Here is an 18,699-nt window from a genome sequence, read left to right as displayed (position 1 = left end):
CTTTGTGACCTTCAGCCCTACTGAAATTTCTACCCAAAGAGATTCAACGTTTTCATTGGTAATGTCTTGAGTTAAAGCCATGTAATAAAGACAAACCCCTCCACCCTTTTAAATCTCTCTGTCCCTCCTAAAAAGTGTATAACCATTTAAATTCACAGCCCAGTCGCATTTTTCATCCCACCAGGTCTCCCCTAATTTACCCGACAAGCTTCACCAGCCCAATAAATAGTGACTGTCTGTGGCACCTTACAGCCCCCCTGGCATTCCCAGTACCCAGAGGCACAAACAGCCCCCCCCCAGCCCAATAAATAGTGACTGTCTGTGGCACCTTACAGCCCCCCTGGCATTCCCAGTACCCAGAGGCACAAACAGCCCCCCCCAGCCCAATAAATAGTGACTGTCTGTGGCACCTTACAGCCCCCCTGGCATTCCCAGTACCCAGAGGCCCAAACAGCCCCCCCCCAGCCCAATAAATAGTGACTGTCTGTGGCACCTTACAGCCCCCCTGGCATTCCCAGTACCCAGAGGCACACACAGCCCCCCCCCAGCCCAATAAATAGTGACTGTCTGTGGCACCTTACAGCCCCCCTGGCATTCCCAGTACCCAGAGGCACAAACAGCCCCCCCCCAGCCCAATAAATAGTGACTGTCTGTGGCACCTTACAGCCCCCCTGGCATTCCCAGTACCCAGAGGAACAAACAGCCCCCCCCAGCCCAATAAATAGTGACTGTCTGTGGCACCTTACAGCAGCCCCTTCACATTTCCCAGAGACTAGAGATTGCCAGACCGGGCCTAGCAGGAAACCTAGTAATTTATTTTATTTTTAATGGAGGGATGTCACCACATTGAATTCTTTTCAAAGCATTTTTCCACTGACCAAAATAAGTCTTTACAAAATATATTTATAAAATGGTTGTTTTTTTATTTAAAGGGTTAACCCAAATATAACATTTGTAGGCAAATGTAACTCTTTTAAATACACAAATGTTCCAACTTAAAAGTCATGTATTTATGCAGTTGGGATTAAAAGCAGTTTGTGTCTGGCCTTTGCTATCCCATTCTATTCTGTACCAGTGGTTCTGACTACACGCACCATGTTGCCCCCAGATGTGCCCCTCTACATAATCTGAATGCAGACAAACTCAATAGCTGGAACCTGTACAATACAGGAGTACAAGGGGGGCCACTCATTTTATACATGTGGTCAGAGGCTCAGCTGTATCGTAGCAGCTCCCACACCAGCCCCCACTGCCACCCCAGACACCAGGGAATTCTTTTGAAGGGGGGACCTGGCTCCCGCAAGTGACCCCCCTGTATAAAAGCCCTTCTCTTTAGTGCAAGTTCTCCCAGGAACCTGGGGTTCTGTCTTTGTTGAGAAACCATTTCCATGCACGGTGCCCTTAATAGTCTTTATATTTGTGTGAAACGCGTGTCTGATTCATTTGCCACAGTCTCTAGAGGCTGAAGGTTTATCTCCTGTGTGAGAATTCATATGAATATTTAGGTTCCTCTTGTGCCTGTAGCTTTTCCCACACTCAGTACAGACAAACGGCTTCTCACCGGTGTGAATCATCAGGTGCCGCTGGAGGCTGTACTTGGCCAGGAACTGTTTTCCACACTCGGTGCATCCAAAAGCTTTAATCCCAGTGTGAATCCGCTGATGAGCTGTAAGAGCCTGTCTATAACAGAAGCACTTGTCACATTCCGTACACTGAAATGGTTTTCCCCCTGTATGAATCTTTTGATGAATATTAAGCACTGTTTGAGATGGAAAGCTTTTCCCACACTCTGTACACTGAAATGGTTTCTCCCCAGTATGGGCAGATTGGTGGCATTTCAGATCAGCCTTATTTCTAAAACATTTCCCACACTCTGTACAGGCGTATGGCTTTATCCCAGTGTGAGTGTGACCGTGTTGGTGTAAGCTTTTCTTTGTGGAAAAACTCTTCCCACATTTGGAACAGGGGTAGGGTTTCTCTCCTGTATGTGTCCGATGATGAGTGTTAAGGTCTGACTTTGTACTAACGGATTTACCACATTCATTGCACTGAAAGCGCTTCAGGCCAGTGTGAGTCTGTTTGTGGATATCTAGCCCTCTCCTTAATCGGAAGGTTTTATTGCACTCTGTGCAGGCAAAGGGTTTCTCTCCTGTGTGAACTCGCAGATGAATATTTAGGCTCTTCTTCTGCCTGTAGCTTTTCCCACACTCACTGCAGACAAACGGTCTCTCACCGGTGTGAATCATCAGGTGATGGTGGAGGCTGCGTTTGTCAGTGAACCGTTTCCCACACTCTGTACAGGCAAAATCTATTATCCCAGTGTGAGTCTTCTCATGAGATTTGAGGTTGCTTTTTATGCGGAAACATTTCCCACATTCTGGGCAGATAAAAGGTTTCTCTGTAGAATGTATAAGTGAATGTTTTGTAAGATCCCCGTTCGTTGTGAAGGATTGATCACACTCTTTGCACTTAAAAGGCTTCACACCAGTGTGAGTCAGTTTGTGGGCATGGAGCCAACGATCTGATCGGAAGGTTTTATTGCACTCTGTGCAGGCAAAGGGTTTATCTTCTGTGTGAACTCGCAGATGAGCTTTTAGATGCTCATTTCGACTGTGGCCTTTCCCACACACATTACACACAAATGGTTTCTCACCAGTGTGAATCCGCTGGTGTTGGCGGAGGCTGTGTTTTTGAATGAACCGTTTCCCACACTCTGTACAGACAAAATCTTTAACCCCAGTGTGAGTCTTCTCGTGAATTTTGAGATGTTGCTTCAAACGGAAACATTTCCCACACTCTGTGCAGCTAAAAGGTTTCTCTGTAGAATGACTAAGTGAATGTGTTTCAAGATGCACCTTCTGGGAAAAGCCTTTACCACATTGGGTACAAACATAAGGTTTCTCCCCGGTGTGTGTGCGTTCATGTATGAGCAAATAAGATTTGTGTTTGAATGATTTCCCACACTCAGTGCAGGTAAGTGGTTTCCCTTTAGCACTCGCCCCTTGGTGCCTCTGAAAGTTGCCCTTACCTGATGGGATTTTATTGCCCCCAGTGCTGTGGGGGAAGGGCCCCTTTCCCATATGAGCCCGGCGGTGCTCTCGGAGGATGGTTCTGTGGGAGAAACATTTCCCACAATCAGTGCAAGAGAACGGTCTCTCTGTGTGAATGCGCTGATGGATGAGGAGGTTCCCATTGCTGCCGAACCTTCTCTTGCACTTAACACAGGCAAACGGATTTATAACCCCAAATGGTTTAGGGAACACAGTTTGCTTTGTGCTTTGGGCTAATGTCTTTCTTGGCTTTAGGTTTTTCCCTGAAATAATGTTTATCTTTTTCTGACTTCCATGTAGCTTTTCCTCAGCATCAGGCTGTGTGTGTTTTGTTAATTTGGGGGTTACAATCAGCTTCCCCCCAGTTACTGTGCAAAGTTGGGGCATTTGGTTCTGTTGGGCTTTTGGGGCAGAATTCATCTCCTGGGCGTGAGGTTTCTGAAGCACCAGAGGTTGGTTACTGTGGGCAGATCTGGCAACAAAGCCATTGCATGTAGAGGACTTCCTGTTTGTGTCACTTCCTGTCTGCTTCCTTGCACCAAGCCCTTCTCTCCTCTCCCTGTTCATCTCTGTGATTCCTGATTCATAAGTATCCAGTCTGTATCCAGCAGCACTGAGTCTCCTCCTCTCCTCCTTGTTCTCTGCCCAAATAAAAACACAGAACTTACCCATTTCAGTCATAGAAAATAGTTCCATTGTGTGATTTATATAACTATATGTGTGTTTTTTACTTGTATGCCCTTATCCTTAAATACAAGCCAGTACAACTTGATTCGAACAGAGGAATTTAGTTTCTATTCTATTTAACCCTTGAAAATAATATATTGGGGCAAACCAGGCTAATATCCCCATGTGCAATGCCAGGCATCGCTGGAGAGGTATAAAGGCACCGTCCCTGGATTCTGGAGCAGGGGGTACATGTTCTCTGGAGGGATAAATGGCATCTCACCATGTGTCAGGCTGAGGGATGAGCCTGGGTTTGGCACATACCAGAAGGACACTACCTGCCTGACTGTATAACACTGATGGTAATATTGGGGGGGCAGGAATAATGGCCGGGGGGCACTTTTCCATGGGTTTAGGGCCCCAGTTTCCATTGAAAGCAAATGGCCAACACTTCTACACCACTGAAGGAAAAAGCCAATCTGCTCCCATTTTTCCCATCTTGTTTAACCCTTTTACTGCCAGCTGTTTTGGTCAAAGCGGAACTTGTATTGCCAGACAGTTTTTGAACATTTTGCACTGTTTCACTTTAGGGGCCTCGGGGGGACTTTTAGTTTACCCAGGAAAACAATATATAGTTTTTTTCAGGACTACCTATGCTTTCAAAATATGGTAGAATTTTTGTTTAATTCCAATTACACAAAATCATGGAAGTTGCCTTGAGAGGAAACTTCCGTGATTTTCTTGGCAATATTGTGGAGGAAAATGCGGCAGGTTTTGGCAGTTTCTAAATATATCTGGATGTCATCTGCATATAAGCGATATTTAAGACCAAAAGAAGAGATCAGGTCTCCTAGAGAGAGAGTGTACAGGGAGAACAGCAAAGGGCCAAGTACAGAGCCCTGAGGCACCCCCACACTAAACTGAACCCCCACACTGAGCTGAACCGGGGTAGAGGATTTGTTAGTAAGAGCAACAGAGAAGGAGCGGTTAGAGAGATAGGAAGAGAACCAGGATGCAGCCTGATCCCGGATACCCAGAGAATAGAGAATTTGTCAGGACAGAATGGTCGACAGTATCAAAAGCAGAGGAAAGGTTTAGGAGAATGAGGACTGAGTAGCGCCCTTTGGCCTTGGCAGTCTGGGGATCATTTGCCCCTCTACATAAGGCTGTCTCAGTGGGGCGCAGGCCGAAAACCAGACTGCATAGAGGCCAGCAGATTATGGGGCAGAGGGAGTTAGTTACACGAGAAAAGACAAGACGTTTCAGGAGTTTAGAGGCTGGGGGGGGGGGCAGGAGAGAGATGGGACGGCAGTTAGATAGGCAAGACGGGTCCAGTGTCGCCTTTTTAAGAATGGGTTTGACACAGGCTTGTTTGAATACAGAGGGAAAAGTACCAGAAACCAGAGAGGAACTGAATATGTGGGTAAGGGCTGGAGTAAGGGCAGGGGCACACTGTTAGTAGGGATGGGGGCATAGGGCCCAGTGAGCAGGGAGTAGGTGGAGAGGAACTGAATATATGAGTAAGAGCTGGAGTAAGGGCAGGGGCACACTGTTAGTAGGGATGGGGGCATAGGGCCCAGTGAGCAGGGAGTAGGTGGAGAGGAACTGAATATATGAGTAAGAGCTGGAGTAAGGGCAGGGGTACACTGTTAGTAGGGATGGGGGCATAGGGCCCTGTGAGCAGGGAGTAGGCGGAGAGGAACTGAATATGAATAAGAGCTGGAGTAAGGGCAGGGGCACACTGTTAGTAGGGATGGGGGCATAGGGCCCAGTGAGCAGGGAGTAGGGGGAGAGGAACTGAATATATGAGTAAGAGCTGGAGTAAGGGCAGGGGCACACTGTTAGTAGGGATGGGGTCAGAGGGCCCAGTGAGCAGGGAGTAGGCGGAGAGGAACTGAATATGTGAGTAAGAGCTGGAGTAAGGGCAGGGGCACACTGTTAGTAGGGATGGGGGCATAGGGCCCAGTGAGCAGGGAGTAGGCGGAGAGGAAGTGAATATGTGGGTAAGAGCTGGAGTAAGGGCAGGGGCACACTGTTAGTAGGGATGGGGGCATAGGGCCCAGTGAGCAGGGAGTAGGCGGAGAGGAATTGAATATGTGGGTAAGAGCTGGAGTAAGGGCAGGGGCACACTGTTAGTAGGGATGGGGGCATAGGGCCCAGTGAGCAGGGAGAAGGCGGAGAGGAACGGAGAAGCTGAGAAACATCAGACTTTGTTACGAGATCAAAGGAGCTGAATAAGGAAAGATGAGATTCTGGAAGGTTGAGATTACCGGTATGTGAAGGTTGGAAAAATTGTTTGCGGATAGAATTGACTTTGCTTTTAAAGTCAGCAAAGTCCTGGGGGGGTTCAGATACGACTGATTCATTAGGTGAAGGATGAAGTAGCGCGTTAAATATGGAAAATTTCATTTAGGCTCCCCTCCCTACAGGCCACATGGTTTGGTAAACTTATTCATATTGCTATTTAGTTGACCCATGGTATATACATATATGTATAACTAAAACGCGTTGATTTTGCAGTAGCTGAAATGACAAATGATAGATCATAGTGGGGTATTTTTTTTATATATTGGCGGTCCTCACGGGTAAACCTATGCATACTGTTCCCCTGTAATTTATATTTAGAATATATTATGTGAGTACCAAATGACCTGTGGGAGATAAGATTCTGTAAACTGGACACCTTGTGCTGATTTTTCAAAACATTTAAGGATTTTCTTTTTTTTTATAAAAGATAACCTTAGGAAAGAATTGCAGTTTGGAGTAGAAATGGGCCCCAAGGAAAAAATAAAAATGGGTCAAGATGACGGGGCATGACAAGGTTATGAAAGCCCGGTAGGTTTCCGGTTACTGGGAATCTGGGAAATGTAGTCAGGGGTAAGATCTGCTCGATTGGAGCGAGCGTATATTCTCCCGATATGTTCACCTACGGGTGGGTGATATCGGGCTAATTCAATCAAATTAAAATGGTGGGCATAGGCGCCATCAATGAGTTGATGCAGTCCCTGATCTGACGGAGAAATCTGCCGGATCAAGATCTGAGCCTAAATGATACACATACATTAGGGAAGGAATGGGGGGCACTTACTCATCTGAGGGCCATTCAGTTCCCATCGAAGATCTTCAGAATATTTATTCAGAGAATAAACTTTTATCCTCTCCAACAGAACCACTGGGGATCCTTTAAATGCAAGAATAAAATTTATTCATTGGAATGCCTGATAATCTTATATTGAAAAAATCTCTCTCTTTTCTGCTTATTCCCACTGAACCTGCCTCAACTCCCAACTTCCCATTACTCAGCCTTTAAACAGTTTCTTACACACATTTCTCCGGTGGGAAAATGACAGTTGGGGGCACAGTGACATTTAGGGGCTCAGTTAATATTCTGGGCATGAGGTACAAGGCTTATTTGATACTTACTCTGGGGAAGGCCACTCATTTTCCTTTGCTCCATCTTCTGCAATTCTTCAGATATTGGCTGATATTTCCCAGAATCATTCTTTATCCTTTCCAGTCTAACTACTGGGAAACCTGGGGGGGGGGGGTTTAAATGAATTGCATTGAGTCTGAGAAACTGAACTATGAAAATCTCCCTTAACTCAGGCCCAACCCATCCCATTACTCAGCCTTTAAACAGTTTCTTACACACATTTCTCTAGAGAAGCTTCCCCCCATGTAGCCTTACATACCCTCAGTGAGCTCTATATGCTGCTACATGTAATGCTCAGTGCCACACCCCTCACCTTGCCAACTCCCCATCTTGCCCCTCCCCACACCCCGTGTCTCATACTCCCTCCTCCATTTAGATTGTAAGCTCTTTTGGGCAGGGCCATCTTTACCTTTTTTATGGGTTATTGGTTGTTTTTGTATGGAATCTTGCTTGGTTAATACCCATGTATATACACCCATTTATTGTACTGCTCTGCAGAATATGTTGGTGCTTTTTAAATATGTGTTAATAACAACATCTGATTCATTAATATTGGGTGCTCAAGTCAAGTCACCACCTTCATTAGACCCCTCACAACTTTTGCAAAAACCAAAGTTAAAGAGGGGTTAACAGAAGGGGCACCCCCCAACCAATGCTCCCTACCTACCTGCCCCTTCTGCCTGCCCCTAGTTCCAGCCCTGGGTCTGAGATATCACATGGAGTATTTCCTTACTGAGCAGCCGGGAATCCTGGGTATCACTGGTAAGTCGCCTTTTGTCCATATCGGCAGCAGAACAGGCGCCGCAGTATCTCTGACCGGGGAGCTGAGACTGATACAGAAGCAACATTTATAGCAGTTTGTTATACAGATGTTACATAATAACACAATTATTGTGATTTAAACCAAAAAGTCAGGGATGTCCAAGTCGACTCTAATTCGTCATTATAACCACTCCCTGGTTGCTAAGGTAATTTGGACCCTAGAAACCAGATAGCGTTTGAAACTCTAAACTGGAGAGCTGCTAAATAAATCTAAAACTACAAAAAATGAAGACCAATTGCAAATTGTCTCAGAATATTAGTCTCTACATCATACTAAAAGTTAACTCTACGGTGAATAACCCCATGAAGAGCCCCACTTCTAGCTTCAGTGGGGGCAGGGCTGGGTGGACGCACGTCTATACATAGACGCCACTGAAGCTAGAAGTGGGGCTCTTAAAGGGGTTGTTCACCGTAGAGTTAACTTTTAGTATGATGTAGAGACTAATATTCTGAGACATTTTGCAATTGGTCTTCATTTTTTGTTGTTTTTGAATTATTTAGCAGCTCTCCAGTTTGGAGTTTCAAGCGCTATCTGGTTTCTAGGGTCCAAATTACCTTAGCAACCAGGGAGTGGTTATAATGAGAGACTGGAATATGAATAGGAGAGAACCTCAATAAAAAAAACAATAAAACTGGAGCCTCACAGAGCAATAGGTTTTGGCTGCCCATTTAAAAGCTACATGTCACTACAAGAAGAATTTAGATCATTTTCATTTAACTTCTCATTTCTGAAAAGAAATAAATCATATGAAACCATCTACAGTTGCTTGCAGACTTTTTAGGTTCTAGGGCCACTTCTATATTTGGCCACTTACAGATACATCCCCAAACACAGATGTATTTTAGATATTCACAAATAGAAACTCACCCAAATCCCCCCCTAACTGGCCTTTAGGCTGGGCCCCCTTAGCCCATAACAAGGTTACAGATATATAGAAACATTGGGGTAACAGTCACCCCGCTATAGTTCCAGGGGTACCCAGGGCACAAATAAGCACTCACCCCAAATCCCCCCCTAACTGGCCTTCAGGCTGGGCCCCCTTAGCCCATAACAAGGTTACAGATATATAGAAACATTGGGGTAACAGTCACCCCGCTATAGTTCCAGGGGTACCCAGGGCACAAATAAGCACTCACCCCAAATCCCCCCCTAACTGGCCTTCAGGCTGGGCCCCCTTAGCCCATAACAAGGTTACAGATATATAGAAACATTGGGGTAACAGTCACCCCGCTATAGTTCCAGGGGTTCCCAGTAACAATTACCTCTCTGTCTGTGTTTGTACTGAAATGAAAACTTTGCATTATGTGCTGTTTGTAACTGTCTGTGTACCAGATCCATAGGCTGGGGGAACTTATTTCTCGTTGCACACTTAAATTCTTCTGGGAGACTGCTGAATACAGGCAGAGAGGATTCTGGGAGGTGCAGTTTAGCTACAGCCTGCCAGCCAGGGGCAACTTCCCTCACATAACCCAGCCGGTACTTCCTGAACTGCTGAGGGGAATCCCCACTTATGGGGCAAGTACTTCAGAGATCTGACAGGGACCCCCTTTCCTTCCGCACCCTAAAATAACGCACTTCCTGCCACTGAGGGTTCCCAATTACTTCCTTATACAGAACCCTGTGTGCGCTCCCAGCCCCTTGTCTCTCTCACTTCCTTCCTGTCGGCTCACACAGGGGGGGGGGCTCCTCCTGCACAGTAACAGCACAGAGGGGAGACAAGTGTACTCAGCTCCCCTACACACACACACTAACACACACACACACACAGCTAATTGCTAATTAGTAGCTAATTGCTGGGGGTGAATAAGCAGTGCAGCGGGGGGAGGCCAGGCTGTAGGACAGTATAACAGGGAATAGAATATATAGCAATGACATTACATGGGAGCAGCCACTTACCCAGGGAGCAGATCCGTGTGCACTAAAACTTCCCCATGTGGGGGGGGGGCAGGGTTATCCCACAGGAAGTGCCAACGGGAATCCCAAACCCTTGCACGGTGCATCTATTCATTAACCTGCCCAGCTCTGTTTTACTTTCCCTGGCCCCTCCCCTCTGCTCCCATCAGAAGGCCCCTCCCCAAAGCTTTAAAAGACAAATCCTACCTCCATTCTGGTGTCTTTTTGTTTTGCTCCCATTTAGCCTTGGGGAAGCATTAGGGCTGCCTGAAAGAATCCTAGGAACTGGGGGTTTTGGTCCTTGAGATCTTTTATCCCCCCCAAGCACATTACCTCATTTTTTTGGAGTCCTTGATGTCTGGGATCAGGAGGGCACGGTTGGTTGTATGGCAGATATCACTTGTTTGTTCCTGATCCATGTGCCCTCCCAACTGCGGTTAGTGGGTCTGGGGGCAGGTGCTTGCCCCCCATCAGTGTGCCATACTGGGCCTGCCTATGAAGCGTCCGGCGGCAGTGGGGTGTGTGGCCCCTACACTCCTCCTCATTATTACAGATGGGAGAGGGAGGTGGCAGTTAGCTAAGCATCAGGAAACACAGACTTAGTTAGCGGCCTGAGCCTTATGGCCTCCTTTCCTTATTTCCCCTATACTGGGGCATCATTTTTTTCTTTAAATGGAGGATTCCAGGTTTCAGAGCCAGCTGCCTTCCTCACAAGTCTTTTCTAAGTTTGAGGTAATAAAAAAAAAAAAAAAACGGGGTGTCTTTCAAGGCAGCACACAGGGGTAGTGCTCAGGATGCAAGGTAAGCTTGCCTATTCTGGGAGCTGTGCAAATGCAATGCTAGTTGGAGCAGACACCGGTTGCAGGTAATTAATGGGTAGGGCAGGATTCAGCTGTAGGTAATGCGGTAGGTAGGTCCCCTCCCCTTTCTCATTCCTTGCTGTTAGGATAAAGCCCCAGGCGTATGAGGTAAGGTTCCCTGTGTTACACTTATGTTCTGGTACCGCTTCGCATGCAGAGTTGGGCGGGTCTTTCTAGGCTGGGGAACTGGTGTTTGCAATATGTATGTTTAGCCAGTGGGTACATTGGGATATGTGCCAGCCTGGAATGGGCAGCTTAGCTCTTGGCTCTATAGCAGAATCTTCATGGGCCAGATTATTGGAACAGCTATACTGAATGTATATGTTAAAACATCTCGTTGGGTCCCATGCTGGCTAATATTCCATCTCTGCTGAATGTATATCTTAAAACATTACAGTGGGTCCCATGCTGGATAACAGGGTTGGACTGGGGGGTGCAGGGCCCACACCTGATGTCCTCCCCAAGCGCGCATAAATTGAACGCGTCAGGGGAGGAACAGTCAGAAGGGGGAGCGCTGGCAAGGGTCGGACTGGGCCGCCGGGGCCCACCGGGATTTTTCCCGGTGGCCCAGTCCAACCCTGCTGGATAATATACCATCTATGCTGAATGGATAGGTTAAAACATTTGAGCGGTCCTCATGCTGGGTAATATTTCATTTAAATTGATATGTATGTTAAAACACATCAGGGGTTGCCTGGCGGGCTAAGATAACTAACAATGGGAATGTATATGCTGGAGCATGTTAGCGGTACTGTGGGTTGGAGGCAATGTCCCTACTGTATTATGATTATTTATTTTTGGGTCATATTGGTTTATGCAGCCTCCAGGTAAGTATGGGTAACATCACTGATAGTGACCCTGTATCATGTTTTGATAGTATAGCAGTGCATATGTAGTGTGTAATACCTGTGTAGGTGCTAAGGGTAACAATCTGGGTGCAGATGTGTATCACACACTACATACGCACTGCTATACTGTGTAGGGGCTAAGGGTAACACTCGGGGTGCAGACAGGTATTACACACTACATACGCACTGCTATACTGTGTAGGGGCTAAGGGTAACACTCGGGGTGCAGACAGGTATTACACACTACATACGCACTGCTATACTGTGTAGGGGCTAAGGGTAACACTCGGGGTGCAGACGGGTATTACACACTACATACGCACTGCTATACTGTGTAGGGGCTAAGGGCAACACTCGGGGGGGCAGACGGGTATTACACACTACATACGCACTGCTATACTGTGTAGGTGCTAAGGGTAACACTCGGGGGGGCAGACAGGTATTACACACTATATACGCACTGCTATACTGTGTAGGTGCTAAGGGCAACACTCGGGGTGCAGACAGGTATCACACACTACATATTTATTTACATATCTAGCACTTATATTGTAGTGTCACCCACAGTGTAACCTACAGCACTTATATTTGCCTATTTGTTTCTGTAAGTTACCCTCCCATATAGATAGTAAGCTCTATGGGGCAGGGACCTTCATCCTCTTATGTCTTTAAATAGATGAAATCTATTATCCTTTTCAGGGTGATTCCTCATAGGTAAGAGGTATAAGAGTGTATTTCTGCAAATGCTAGTCTGGTGGGCATGTAATATGGTTGGACCCCCATTCTATGGTATGCAGATCCTGTGGTACTGTCCAAATTATGCTTGGGCAGGATATCAGGGGTGTAGGATAAGGATTAGTTTCAGCCTTGTCTGAAGCTTGCTCACAGAGGCAGTGGTGGCATGTAGTCTCTGGGGGTTAGTGTCTGCAAACCATTCCTTAATAATGTGTGGTAGGTATCAAACTGGCACTTGGTAGGCTTTTGTGTAGGGTGCCATCTTATGGGACTGACAAGGCTCTTGACTGGTTGGATATTTTCCCTGCGTCTATCATGCTTGGCTAGATGATTCCCCACATGACTCCTGGCACGGTTCATGGGTTTTGGGGTCTAGGATATGTGCAGGCCCTTATGTGCTCTGTAGACATCAGGGGGAGAGACACATCTACAAGATGCATATGTTTTGCAGGGGAAAACCAAGATGGCTACCTGTAATAGCTTATCTTGGTCTGGTACATGTAGAATGTTGACTGTTTTCTTCCCCTGCTAAGTCTTTCTAGATGCTTCTTACACCTGTGGCCTTTCCCACACACATTACACACAAATGGTTTCTCACCAGTGTGAATCAGCAGGTGTTGGCGGAGGCTGTATTTTTGAATGAACTGTTTCCCACACTCTGTACAGACAAAATCTTTAACCCCAGTGTGAGTCTTCTCATGAGATTTGAGATGTTGCTTCAAACGGAAACATTTCCCACACTCTGCGCAGCTAAAAGGTTTCTCTGTAGAATGAATAAGTGAATGTGATTCAAGATGCACCTTCTGGGAAAAGCCTTTACCACATTGGGTACAAACATAAGGTTTCTCCCCGGTGTGTGTGCGTTCATGTTTCTGCAACTCAAATTTGCGGTTAAATGATTTCCCACACTCTGTACAGACAAAATCTTTAACCCCAGTGTGAATCTTCTCATGAGATTTGAGACATTGCTTCAAACGGAAACATTTCCCACACTCTGTGCAGCTAAAAGGTCTCTCTGTAGAATGAATAACTGAATGTGTATTAAGATTCGCCTTCTGGGAAAAGCCTTTACCACATTGGGTACAAACATAAGGTTTCTCCCCGGTGTGTGTGCGTTCATGTACGCGCAAATCAGACTTGCATTTGAATGATTTCCCACACTCAGTGCAGGTAAGTGGTTTCCCTTTAGCACTCGCCCCTTGGTGCCTCTGAAAGTTGCCCTTACCTGATGGGATTTTATTGCCCCCAGTGCTGTGGGGGAAGGGCCCCTTTCCCATATGAGCCCGGCGGTGCTCTCGGAGGATGGTTCTGTGGGAGAAACATTTCCCACAATCAGTGCAAGAGAACGGTCTCTCTGTGTGAATGCGCTGATGGATGAGGAGGTTCCCATTGCTGCCGAACCTTCTCTTGCTCTTAACACAGACAAACGGATTTATAACCCCAAATGGTTTAGGGAACACAGTTTGCTTTGTGCTTTGGGCCTTTCCTGGCTTTAGGTATTTCCCCGAAATATCAGTTCGCTTTTTCTGACTTCCATGTAGGTTTTCCTCAGCATCAGGCTGTGTGTGTTTTGTTAGTTTGGGGGTTACAATTAGCTTCCCCCCAGTTACTGTGCAAAGTTGGGGCATTTGGTTCTGTTGGGCTTTTGGGGCAGAATTCATCTCCCGGGCAAGAGGTTTCTGAAGCACCAAAGGTTGGTTACTGTGGGCAGATCTGGCAAGAAAGCCATTGCATGTAGAGGACTTCCTGTTTGTGTCACTTCCTGTCTGCTTCCTTGCTCCAAGCCCTTCTCTCCTCTCCCTGTTCATCTCTGTGATTCCTGATCCATATGGAACCAATCTGTATCCAGCAGCACTGAGTCTCCTCCTCTCCTCCTTGTTCTCTGTCCAAGTAAAAACACAAAACTTACCCAAATTAGAAATGAGTTCCACTTACAAAACAATATTGTGTGCTTATATATCTATATCTCACCATGTGTCAGGTGAGGGATGAGCCTGGGTTTGGCACATACCAGAACGACACTACCTGCCTGACTGTATAACGCTCATTTCATTTGTCATTTCAACAAAAACTGAGCCAAGGGGGCAGTTATATCAGTTGTATGAAAAGCACTCATCTGTTGTTCAGCCAACATATATTTTTATTTTGCAGCTTGGTTATTGGATCAGGTATTCTGACGGTTAGCTTTGTAGTTTGGCAGTTTAGAAAGATGTATTTACCAACTTTGGATTATAGAAATATCTGGTTTTCAGGAGTCTTTGTACAGTTTGGGGTCTTACAATACTCAATACACATGCAGGGTTGGGAGTCAAGAAAATTCATGTAGACTAATTTCATTTATGCTCCCTACATGCCACATACATTGGTAACCAATGTAAAAAAGTGGCCCCAGGGAAAGAGCAAGGAACGAATCAAGATGATGGGACATGTATAGGTCAGGGAGACTTCCTGTTAGTGGGAAAAAGGGAAATGTAATCAGGGGTCTGATTGGCTGGCAAGGAGGGATGGATTATTTTTAATCATACATAGACAGGAAGGAAGGAAGGTGCCATTTTTACCTGACCAGCTCTCACTCTCCCTCCCCCCGTTAATGGGATCAGTTCTTAAAGTGCAGAGCAAGGATCAGGAGAGTTAGTCACGCCATGGATTTTTTTAGGAAGAGAGTAGATAGTAAGTATCATGGCGGAAGGTAGGACTGAGACTCGGGGTTGTGGCCCCAAGCCATTAGGTGCAATGTTGTAGATTGTAAGCTCTCCTTGTAGAGTGTAAGCTCTTTTGGGCAGGGCCCTCTTCACCTCTTGTATCAGTTATTGATTGCTTTATATGTTACTCTGTATGTCCAATGTATGAAACCCACTTATTGTACAGCGCTGCGGGATATGTTGGCGCTTTATAAATAAATGATGATAATAATAATAATAAAAAAGTTTTTCATTTTTTAGATATTTAAAAGCCAATATCTTGTTACAGAAGAGATAAAGATTCCAGCATATTTTGAAAGCTTAGGTTTCCCTTGAAAAATTGCCCCCTGGCAGTGAAAGGGTGAAAGCAAAATTTCTGTATGTGGGGGTTGGGTCAAAAATCCTGGGCAGGGTTGATGGCTCAGCTTCCTTTTCCCTTCCTCTGACACTTTTGGGAGGGCCCAGTAGAGAGGGGTATATATATATATATATATATATATATATATATGAGAGGGACCCTGCCTGCAAACTGAAATAGCCAAACCCCCATATATGACAGCCAAACCCCCATATGTCATGATACCAGTGTGGGACTGGGGTCGGGATTTCTCCTGGTCTGACCCTACATGATACACATACATTTCAGGGAAGGATTGGGGGGCACTTACTCATCTGAGGGCCATTCCATTTCCATCGAAGATCTTCAGAAAGTTCATTCCCTGAATAAATATTTATCCTCTCCAACAGAACCACTGGGAATCCTATAAATGCAAGAATAACATGTATTCATATGAATGCCTGCTAATAATCTCACATGGGAAACCAGACAATTGGCAGCAATACCCACCCTACCCATACCAACCCCACCAGTACCAACCCCAAAACCCTCAGATCTGCCCTTTGCCCTGGGAAATCCTGTTTTATATAACAAATGCCTCTCCCTCCCAATCACTGGATCATTTTATATTTCATATTATAAATGTGTGGGCGTATGCCATCTGGCCCAAGGTATTAGTTCTTATGAATTTAGTCTAAATACTCATTGTTTTCCCTTGTTTTACTCAAACTACTTGTTAGGAAGGTACGAGTATCACTAAGGGAAACTGAGCAGGTTAATTGGCCATATTACCTAATAAATATGTTATTATGCCATTTCAGTTACATGAAACCTGTCACTATTCCACCCCCCCAGAGCTGCAGGATAACAGAGCCCACTCTCTGGATCAGAGAAGTTTATTAAGAGCCCCCCCTTCCCCTGCACTGAGTGGGAAAATGACAGTTGGGGGCACAGTGACATTTAGGGGTTAATATTCTGGGCATGAGGTACAAGGCTTATTTGATACTTACTCTGGGGAAGGCCACTCATTTTCCTTTGCTCCATCTTCTGCAATTCTTCAGATATTGGCTGATATTTCCCAGAATCATTCTTTATCCTTTCCAGTCTAACTACTGGGAAACCTGGGGGAGGGGGGTTTAAATGAATTGCATTGAGTCTGAGAAACTGAACTATGAAAATCTCTTTTTTCCCAACTCACTGAGCCCTTAACTCAGGCCCAACCCATCCCATTACTCAGCCTTTAAACAGTTTCTTACACACATTTCTCTAGAGAAGCTTCCCCCCATGTAGCCTGGATCATACAGAGTATTTCCTTACTGAGCAGCCGGGAATCCTGGGTATCACTGGTAAGTCGCCTTTTGTCCATATCGGCAGCAGAACAGGCGCCGCAGTATCTCTGACCGGGGAGCTGAGACTGATACAGAAGCAACATTTATAGCAGTTTGTTATACAGATGTTACATAATAACACAATTATTGGAATTAAAACCAAATATTTAGAAATTTCCATTACAATTTTCATTTAACTTTTATAATAAGATTACAAATATATTTAAGACATATTCAAAAGTAGAAAAAAAAACCAAATCCCCCCTAACTGGCCTTCAGGCTGGGCCCCCTTAGCCCATAACAAGGTTACAGATATATAGAAACATTGGGGTAACAGTCACCCTGCTATAGTTCCAGGGGTACCCAGGGCACAAATAAGCACTCACCCCAAATCCCCCCCCTAACTGGCCTTCAGGCTGGGCCCCCTTAGCCCATAACAAGGTTACAGATATATAGAAACATTGGGGTAACAGTCACCCCGCTATAGTTCCAGGGGTACCCAGGGCACAAATAAGCACTCACCCCAAATCCCCCCCTAACTGGCCTTCAGGCTGGGCCCCCTTAGCCCATAACAAGGTTACAGATATATAGAAACATTGGGGTAACAGTCACCCCGCTATAGTTCCAGGGGTACCCAGGGCACAAATAAGCACTCACCCCAAATCCCCCCCTAACTGGCCTTCAGGCTGGGCCCCCTTAGCCCATAACAAGGTTACAGATATATAGAAACATTGGGGTAACAGTCACCCCGCTATAGTTCCAGGGGTACCCAGGGCACAAATAAGCACTCACCCCAAATCCCCCCCCAACTGGCCTTCAGGCTGGGCCCCCTTAGCCCATAACAAGGTTACAGATATATAGAAACATTGGGGTAACAGTCACCCCGCTATAGTTCCAGGGGTACCCAGGGCACAAATAAGCACTCACCCCAAATCCCCCCCTAACTGGCCTTCAGGCTGGGCCCCCTTAGCCCATAACAAGGTTACAGATATATAGAAACATTGGGGTAACAGTCACCCTGCTATAGTTCCAGGGGTACCCAGGGCACAAATAAGCACTCACCCCAAATCCCCCCCTAACTGGCCTTCAGGCTGGGCCCCCTTAGCCCATAACAAGGTTACAGATATATAGAAACATTGGGGTAACAGTCACCCTGCTATAGTTCCAGGGGTACCCAGGGCACAAATAAGCACTCACCCCAAATCCCCCCCTAACTGGCCTTCAGGCTGGGCCCCCTTAGCCCATAACAAGGTTACAGATATATAGAAACATTGGGGTAACAGTCAACCCGCTCTAGTTCCAGGGGTACCCAGGGCACAAATAAGCACTCACCCCAAATCCCCCCCTAACTGGCCTTCAGGCTGGGCCCCCTTAGCCCATAACAAGGTTACAGATATATAGAAACATTGGGGTAACAGTCACCCCGCTATAGTTCCAGGGGTACCCAGGGCACAAATAAGCACTCTGAGTGCAGGCAGAGAGGATGCTGGGAGGTGCAGTTTAGCAGGAAAGTCACACACACACACACAGCTAATTGCTAATTAGTAGCTAATTGCTGGGGGTGAATAAGCAGTGCAGCGGGGGGAGGCCAGGCTGTAGGACAGTATAACAGGGAATAGAATATATAGCAATGACATTACATGGGAGCAGCCACTTACCCAGGGAGCAGATCCGTGTGCACTAAAACTTCCCTCTCTGCCATGTGGGGGGGGGGGGGGGCAGGGTTATCCCACAGGAAGTGCCAATGTGAATCCCACCCACCGGTCCCAAATCCCAAACACTTGTGCAGCCCCCCTTGGGCTCGACTGACAGGCACTGATCCAGATGCAAAGGGAAAATCGCTCTATTTCTATTCATAATTCACATGTCCATGTAACGCTTGAGGCGGTTCCACTACCCAGCCAATCAGATTTAAGCACGTTTAATTATATGTCTCATAAAATAATAGCGGCTTCCCCTGAATATTGTGCCTACGAGGGCAGACTCAATCAGTAACTTGTGTAAATACAGATGTTTGTGTAACCTGAGTGACATTTGCCCTTCAT

General features: G+C 46.1%; 2 protein-coding genes across 8 annotated transcripts; both read right to left on the bottom strand.

Moving 5' to 3' along the window:
- Positions 1-900: 900 nt before the first annotated feature.
- Positions 901-10,013, bottom strand: LOC100489238 (oocyte zinc finger protein XlCOF6-like). 5 transcript variants are annotated; one of them, XM_002931752.5, is made up of 5 exons: positions 9,869-10,013; positions 7,883-7,979; positions 7,140-7,250; positions 6,805-6,897; positions 901-3,691 (listed from the first exon to the last, which is right to left on the bottom strand). In XM_002931752.5, exons 2-5 carry the CDS (start codon positions 7,929-7,931, stop codon positions 1,440-1,442), a joined length of 2,505 nt encoding a protein of 834 aa, XP_002931798.3. In that variant the 5' UTR covers positions 7,932-7,979; positions 9,869-10,013; the 3' UTR covers positions 901-1,439. The 5 variants fall into 5 exon arrangements, with proteins under 5 accessions (XP_002931798.3, XP_031760211.1, XP_031760212.1 ...); XM_031904351.1 differs by lacking the exon at positions 9,869-10,013 and adding an exon at positions 9,235-9,655; XM_031904352.1 differs by lacking the exons at positions 6,805-6,897; positions 9,869-10,013 and adding an exon at positions 9,235-9,661.
- A 2,156-nt stretch (positions 10,014-12,169) lies between these two features.
- LOC100493189 (gastrula zinc finger protein XlCGF26.1-like) lies at positions 12,170-18,385 on the bottom strand. 3 transcript variants are annotated; one of them, XM_004915544.4, is made up of 5 exons: positions 18,313-18,385; positions 16,644-16,740; positions 16,337-16,447; positions 15,658-15,750; positions 12,172-14,190 (listed from the first exon to the last, which is right to left on the bottom strand). In XM_004915544.4, the coding sequence occupies exons 2-5, from the start codon at positions 16,690-16,692 to the stop codon at positions 12,776-12,778; spliced, it is 1,668 nt and encodes a 555-aa protein (XP_004915601.1). In that variant the 5' UTR covers positions 16,693-16,740; positions 18,313-18,385; the 3' UTR covers positions 12,172-12,775. The 3 variants fall into 3 exon arrangements, with proteins under 3 accessions (XP_031760225.1, XP_031760224.1, XP_004915601.1); XM_031904364.1 differs by lacking the exon at positions 15,658-15,750 and having other exon boundaries at positions 12,171-14,190; XM_031904365.1 differs by lacking the exons at positions 15,658-15,750; positions 16,337-16,447 and having other exon boundaries at positions 12,170-14,190.
- Positions 18,386-18,699: the final 314 nt, after the last annotated feature.

This window comes from Xenopus tropicalis, chromosome 6 (assembly GCF_000004195.4).
Source record: "Xenopus tropicalis strain Nigerian chromosome 6, UCB_Xtro_10.0, whole genome shotgun sequence".
Classification (NCBI taxonomy): Eukaryota; Metazoa; Chordata; class Amphibia; order Anura; family Pipidae; genus Xenopus; species Xenopus tropicalis.
The sequence above is the reverse complement of the archived record's forward strand: the minus strand, read 5'-3'. Positions and strand labels throughout refer to the sequence as shown.

Excerpts from the sequence above, each read along its gene's own strand:
- LOC100493189 (XM_004915544.4), bottom strand. The coding sequence starts at position 16,692 with ATGGACAAAAGGCGACTTACCAGTGATACCCAGGATTCCCGGCTGCTC. Across the intron at positions 16,448-16,643 it reads CCAGGATTCCCGGCTGCTCA|GTTTCCCAGTAGTTAGACTG; the intron begins GTAAGGAAATAC and ends CCCCTCCCCCAG. Across the intron at positions 14,191-15,657 it reads ATGGAATGGCCCTCAGATGA|AGAACAAGGAGGAGAGGAGG; the intron begins GTAAGTGCCCCC and ends TTACTTGGACAG.
- LOC100489238 (XM_031904351.1), bottom strand. The coding sequence starts at position 9,273 with ATGCAAAGTTTTCATTTCAGTACAAACACAGACAGAGAG. Across the intron at positions 7,980-9,234 it reads GTACAAACACAGACAGAGAG|TCTCAGCTCCCCGGTCAGAG; the intron begins GTAATTGTTACT and ends CTTCTGTATCAG. Across the intron at positions 3,692-6,804 it reads ACTGAATGGCCCTCAGATGA|AGAACAAGGAGGAGAGGAGG; the intron begins GTAAGTGCCCCC and ends TTATTTGGGCAG.